The sequence below is a fragment of the Nematolebias whitei genome, chromosome 15, assembly GCF_014905685.2.
Source record: "Nematolebias whitei isolate Nwh7 chromosome 15, NemWhi1, whole genome shotgun sequence".
Taxonomy (NCBI): domain Eukaryota; kingdom Metazoa; phylum Chordata; class Actinopteri; order Cyprinodontiformes; family Rivulidae; genus Nematolebias; species Nematolebias whitei.
In genome coordinates, this window is record NC_056512.1 from 14,925,883 (window position 1) to 14,933,372 (window position 7,490).

The 7,490-nt window shown below is 39.8% G+C and overlaps 1 protein-coding gene across 1 annotated transcript in view; it reads right to left on the reverse strand.

The window, feature by feature from the left end:
* Positions 1 to 1,428: 1,428 nt before the first annotated feature.
* Positions 1,429 to 7,490, reverse strand: part of LOC119422058 (dual specificity protein phosphatase 3-like) — an 18,381-nt gene continuing 12,319 nt past the window's right edge. Inside the window, exons 2-3 of the mRNA XM_037689401.1 lie at positions 5,362 to 5,594; positions 1,429 to 1,637 (exon numbers count right to left, since the gene is read on the reverse strand). Coding sequence (XP_037545329.1) covers positions 1,429 to 1,637; positions 5,362 to 5,594 — 442 coding nt within the window. The remainder of the gene's footprint in view (positions 1,638 to 5,361; positions 5,595 to 7,490) is intronic.

The window sequence follows — 7,490 nt, forward strand, 5'->3', positions numbered from 1 at the left end:
AAACAACTTTTCTGAGAACACAAAGATTTTTATTTTACCTTTGGCCAAGATGTCAGTTTGAAATGAGGCTGCTTACTGCAAAACCAAGAGTTTTTTTTAAGACAGACAGTCTTCATTTGTATTGTTTTGTCGACTAAGCTAAATGTAATTTCTAAAATATGGATAAATCTGATCTCATCATGCAGCATAAGCAACTGGGTATAGGTGTGAGGGCCAAAAGTCTGGTTATGTACCGACTCCTAAATGTGCTTGTTTTCTACTGAAACATGGAGTAGGGTTGACCTTTAAAATGTGAGACAGCTGATGAAATTAACCAGTAAACAGAATACCTGCTCCAGTTGCAGAAATCTTACAGAAACTGACAATCACTCCATCTGTAGTGACTGCAAGTTGAACAAGACAATGTGAAGTTAAAGGAAACATCCTTTGTCCCAAGGCCAGTTTAAGTATCATTAATATTTTTCTTTCTTTATGAATCGATTGTAACTTTTTTCACATTTTTCAACAACCAAAATGGAATTTGTTTTTTAATGTTATGGCTAGGTATTAAAAAAAACCTAACATTTAGCTCTCCCCACTACCCAGTTATGTTGCTCTTATTTTGAAATGTAACCGGAAGTTCTGTGTTAAGAGAGTCGAAAAAAGAAGTTATGGAGACGCCGCGGCAGTATACTGGAGCAAAGTCGAACCGAGACGCCGCCAGTGTTGAACCTGAGACGCCGCTAATGTCGAACCGGTTAACACCATAGACATAATATGCCTGTGGTTAACACAATCTGCCAATAACGCCTTGTTTTTAGACATAATGTGTCTGTGGTTACGGCATTTTATCGTTCAGCCTTTTTTTCTATCGTCCAATCAGATGTGGCCGGCCAGACACGCCTATTTTTCTATCGTCCAATCAAATATGGCCGGCCAGACACGCCTATTTTTCTATCGTCCAATCAGATGCGGCCGACCAGACACGCCTATTTTCATATAGTCCAATCAGATATGATCGCCCAGATACGCCTTCAGAATTTGGCTGCAGAGATACCTACTTGGACTCAGTAGCTGTGATCATCTCCACCAGAGGAATTCTACTTGGTGCAACCACAAAGTTCAGTCCCCTGGCAAGAATCTCTGTCTCTGGCTGGGTGAGCTGTCTGTCAGATAAATTCTTCACCCACTTTTCTGTCTCCCTGGCATGTAATTGACTACTGGAGTGTTGTCCTACACTGAATGTGTTGTTATTGGAATAGTGATGTTGTTGATGAGTTATTAGTAAGTTAAACTTGTTTTGTTGTCGAGTCTTGGACTTGACATGCTGTGCTTTGCTTTGTTTTGGGTTTTTTTGAATGTCCAGAGGACCAGATTTAACTTTTTTAGATGAGCCAAATACAGTTGAACTTACTTTCGTTTTCTTATAATAAAACTTCTCTGAGTCCATCATTTGTTCCACAATTTGCCCTCAGCAGCCAACCTTTGGTTTAGTTGACAGAGCTGTCGAAGGAAGCCATCGTTCGGTCCGATTTCTCTTTTCTGTCTCACAATAGCCAAAGCCGTGTAGACGTCCATTTTTTGGCGAAGCATCAGGTAGGCGATGACTAAGGTAGGCGATCGGCTGTATCCCTCTTTGCAGTGAACGTACACTTTGCCTGTAAAAGACAAAACATCCAAAGTTCTAGCTATGACTAGATGTCCAACAACTGGGGGGTGGGGGGGGGGGGTTAAAATAAAAAAATAGAAGAGACTAGGGCTTTAACAGACTACTCAAGTAATCGACAGGTCGATTCCTAGGACATCTTTTGAGTTTTTAAATTTCACGTCGAGTATTCGTAGTGACGTCATTGATTCACATGTCACGTGATCCGCATCGGGCTACTAGTAGAAGCTACCAAATGGATTCCTCCCAGCAGATGGACTGAGTGGAGCAGGCCCATCTTGGCAAACAGGTAGAAATGCATCAGTAGTATGGAAATATTTCACTAAAGATGAATCTTCCGGTTCAACTATCGTAAGGAAACAGAAAATGAATCAACTTCCTGACTGTTTGGAGCTCGTTGCGAACCGGTGTTATACCATATTCTGTGACCACCGTATATTGTGACTGTAGCTGGCGGTGTTGCATGCACTGTTGCAGGTCACAGAATATGGTGTAACGCCAGATCCAATTGACCGAACCAGAACCAGCTTCCTCTGACCTTGTTTCACAAACTAAAAGCAAAAAATATTAATCTCTAAACCTATAAAAAACCTATAAACATATTAATCTCTAAAACTAAACCTAATGCACACCAAAGCTGGTGGTGGTGCCCCACTGTTTTTAGTTTTGTTTTTGAAATGCTTCATTTTATTTCTTTCACTTTTGCAGCTTAATAATAGTAACTAATAATTTTGGTTTTCCTGTGACTTATTTGCAGTATGATAAATGGTATGAGCATAATATATGTTCCCAATGTTTTGTTGGTCTTTTTTTGTAAATAATAAATTACATTTTTTTGCGGTTTTATTTATTTTTTTTCATCTTGAGATCCTATGATGTCATCAACTACTCGAGTTCTACTCGAGTTTTATTATGTTAATGTCAAGTTTAAAAATTATGTAGTCGTTCAACCCCTAGAAGAGACTCCTTTCAGCTCATTATAAGTACATTTACAACTTAACCATTAAAATTAGGGATAATCAGTTCTTTTTGAATATTCAAACATTGAATTTCTATATATTTTTTCCCTTTCTTTCAGCTGCTCCCTTCTTCCGGGGTCACCACAGCAAACTAACTTGCACGAAGACTTGGCAATTTTTTATTACGCCGGATGCCCTTCCTGACACGACCACAGACCACCGAACTACCACAGCCCTCTGTGAGAAGAAGAGAGCTGCTATCTAGGGCACTCTAGTGCTTTCTTCCTTTCTCGCTCTCAACAAAGACGGACCTCTCTTTCCCTCTCCTGCCTCCCCTCCTGCTTTTGCTCTTTTGCTCTTTGTCTTGTGAACCTTTTTCAGAGCCCCTTTTTGCATATTTTCCGATTTGTAACCTATGGATTTGTTCAGCTGGTCTCTCAACGCAATTGATCAGATTTTCTCACACGAAGACAGGATTAAGGAGAGCCCTCTTCTTGGAAGCATAATTGGATTCATGATAACTGGATTCTGCATTTTGGAGTTGGTGGAAATCTGGATTGTCGACAAATTCGGAAATGTCAGCAGCTGTTTAAGCCATTTGGAATGTGTGTGCCGGGCTTGACAACACTCAGACTCTGTAAGAACTACAAACCGGATTCCAAAAAAGTTGGGACACTAAACAAATTGTGAATAAAAACTGAATGCAATGATGTGGAGGTGCCAACATCTAATATTTTATTCAGAATAGAACACAAATCACAGATCAAAAGTTTAAACTGAGAGAATGTATCATTTTAAGGGAAAAATCTGTTGTTTCCAAATTTCATGGCGTCAACAAATCCCAAAAAAGTTGGGACAAGTCCATTTTTACCACTGTGTGGCATCCCCCCTTCTACTTACAACACTCAACAGACGTCTGGGACAGAGGAGACCAGTTTCTCAAGTTTAGAAATAGGAATGCTCTCCCATTCATGTCTAATACAGGCCTCTAACTGTTCAATCGTCTTGGGCCTTCTTTGTCGCACCTTCCTCTTTATGATGTGCCAAATGTTCTCTATAGGTGAAATATCTGGACTGCAGGCTGGCCATTTCAGTACCCGCATCTTTCTCCTACGTAGCCATGATGTTGTGATTGCTGCAGAATGTAGTCTGGCATTATCATGTTGAAAAATGCAGGGTCTTCCCTGAAAGAGATGACGTCTAGATGGGACCATATGTTGTTCTAGAACTTGAACATAGTTCTCTGCATTAATGGTGCCTTTCCAGACATGCAAGCTGCCCATGCCACAAGCGCTCATGCAACCCCATACCATCAGTGATGCAGGCTTCTGAACGGAGCGTTGATAACAACTTGGGCTATCCTTGTCCTCTCTGGTCTGGATGACATGGCGTCCCAGTGTTCCATAAAGAACTTCAAATCGTGACTCATCTGACCACAGAACAGTCTTCCATTTTGCCACACTCCATTTTAAATGACCCCTGGCCCAGTGCAAACGTCTGAGCTTGTGGAGCTTGCTTAGAAATGGCTTCCTCTTTGCACTGTAGAGTTTCAGCTGGCAACGGCGGATGGCACGGTGGATTGTGTTCACTGACAATGCTTTCTGGAAGTATTCCTGAGCCCATTCTGTGATTTTCTTGACAGTGGCATTCCTGTTTGAGGTGCAGTGACGTTTAAGGGCCCGGAGATCACGAGCATCCAGTAGAGTGAGTAGAGCGATTGTTCCAGATTCTCTGAATCTTTTGATGATGTTATGCACGGTTGATGATGATAACTTAAAAGTCTTTGCTATTTTACGCTGGGTAACACCATTCTGGTATTGCTGCACTATCTTTCTGTGCAACAATGGTGGAATTGGTGATCCTCTTACCATCTTGGCTTCTGAGAGACACTGACACTCTGAAAAGCTCTTTTTATACCCAATCATGTTGTCAATTGACCTAATTAGTGTTAATTGGTCTTCCAGCTGTTTGTTATATGCTCAATTTCCTTTTTCCAGCCACTTATTGCTACTTGTCCCAACTTTTTGGGGATTTGTTGACACTGTGAAATTTTGAATCAACATATTTTTCCTTTAAAATGTCACATTTACTCAGATTAAACTTTTGATCTGTCATCTATGTTATATTACGAATAAAATATTGACATTTGCCATCTCCACATCATTGCATTCAGTTTTTATTCACAATTTGTTTAGTGCCCCAACTTTTTTGGAATCCGGTTTGTATCTGTGGACCTGATCAGGTAGGACTGTGGAACTTCTGGCAGTGTTCATGGACAGTTGGAAGGAAGAGATCCTGGAGAAGTTGTAAGCCTGACTTCAGCGTAAGTAATCGCAATTCAGATGTTTGGAGCTGCCATGAGATGTACTAGTGAGACTGTAAAGGCAGACATGGAAATTAAAGAGCTCAGCCTGACCCAAAACAATATAGAAATCTGAATCTGTTCTGGCCTTGGAAGGTTGAGTATCTCAATTCCTCCTTGGATGTTATGGAAACAAGATGCCCAGTCTTTGCCATAAAGTACTTTGGGATTTAAAAGCCACTGGGATGTCATGCTTAGAAAATAAATGTCAGTTTCTCTGAAATTCCCACAACATACGGAATGACCGTAGGTCTAATTAGTATCTAGATCTCCAATGGGAGGCTCTTACCTATTTGCTTAGTTAAATCCAGGTGGTGACATTTTTTTTGGCTAGGCAGTGTACTAATAAACTAATACAAATCACTCTTTTATTCATTTTGGTTTACTTCTCTGACCTTTTCCATTCTTATGTGCCAGAGCCTTCTCTATAAAGGCTGCAACTTCTTCGAAGTAAACGCTGATGTCAAAGTGGTCGGTGTCGTTGGCCGGTACGCCGTGGTAGGTGATCCCTGAGCCAGAGTAGAACTCTGTGCTGGTGTTGACGTGCATGTATGAGTTTCCCTCCGCAGCATTCAGTATGTGGGTGATACCCAGACGTTTGAGACGCATCACATTCATCGCCACAAACCTGCATCGGGGTGTTTAGAAGAAAAGAACAGAACAATTAATAAAAATAAAGAAAACATCTGATTGTTTTATTGTGCATTAGGGTGATGTTAAATGTAGCATAAAATGGCATATTTATGACATTTTTGTGTTTAGACTAAGTTCATTTTGTGCACTACAATACTGATTGGCCAAGTCAACAATGATGAAAAGTAATAGGTGAGTGGCACAGACATGAATAAAAAAAAAGACACTAACACATTTAGCTTTTTGCTGTCTGTAGGTCTTACAAACCTGCTTCCTGCCTCAGCCCTACTGGATGTTAATGTTTGCCAGAATTACTTTTCTTCTACTGAACTTTAAATCCCTAATAACCTGAATCTATTATTTTACATGAATATTAGAGCCCGACTGATATATTGGTAGGGCTTATATTTTAGGCTGATATACATATGTGGGGACCTATCGGTATCGGTTGTCCCATTATTCACAGATATAAGCACTTCTAACGTTCACCCACAAAATGCTGGAATCAGACGAAATTGTACAATGTATCCAGCAGAGGGCTCAAGAGGACTACTTTCAAGTCATGACCTTAAGTTTCACTTTTGACGTTCAGCACAGATGAAGCAGGGAGCAATATTGTGTAGAATATTTTACTGAACAGAGCATGGTAAGTTTATTTTAACTGATCTGTAAAATAAATCAACAATAATAAATTTGCTTCAATCCTCCATCCTGCTTATCATTATCTACGTGCCTCTCAAGTTAGCAAGCTAACGTTAGTGTTCAGTTTCACTGCCTTCACAACATTAGCCCCGTTGTCAGTAGTTATAGCAACGAGTCCTGTTGGATTGAGCTTCCAGTTTGTGAGGACATCCAGAGTTAGTAACGTTATCTTTGTCGTCCTCAGTGAAATGAATTGTTTGTCTGAAATCTTTACTTCTTTAGAAAAAAAATATAAATGCTGCAGTCAATACTAATTAGACCTTCACCATACATGACAATGAACAAATATAATGAACAAAATACATACAATGAACAGTGTTTCTTTGTTTAATTTATATTTATTTAACACACTTGATAACTTTATGGTGAATAGTGGAGGATAAAAAAATATGAACGCACGTTAAGAAGACTGTTTTTATGACCAGTGCACCACTTGTAAACCTACAGTGGAACTATGTATAGAATGGATCTGATTAGCTTAGCTTCATGGTTGCTAACAGCTGCGCTAAATAAACAAGCCCTGCTCCACACATTTACTCTTGGGACTCAAAGCTCAAAATTTTTTAGCCATTATATCGGATATCGGTTATTGGTGGTCGCGTTCCACTCCCAATATCGGCATTGGTGATAGCTAAAATTTCCATATCGGTCAAGCTCTTAATAATAAAAAATAAATAAATAAATAAGACTTTGTTTTGTCTTTGGACTTTGTTGTTTTCAACCAGTTTGACACGACTGTCAACAAGGAAGAAGGCCGGCAATGGAGGAGGGGGCATGCCAAAGAAACCATCTTAGCACCAACATAACTGGTTTGTTCCACTTTAGAGTAAGCTGTAGGGGGAAGAATAAGTTTTGTGTTGTGTGTTTTCTTGACTTATGAAGCCTTCTGGATCGAAGGTGAAACGTTTCAGCACAAAAGAAGAAACTGTCCAGATGAACTGACTGAAACATGTTGGAATCTAAACAATTTTTCTAAACTCTAAACCAGGTCTATTCAACCAAACTGCTGAGAGGGCCGCCAACAGCTCGGGGGCCAGACATTCAATGATTAAAATCATTATATAAATAAACCAAAGTTTAAAATGATCTGTTACCTTTTAAATTTGTTTATTTTATTGCATTGAATCATAAATGCAATAACCAGAAACCAAACCGAGAACCCCCCCCACACACACACACACACACACAT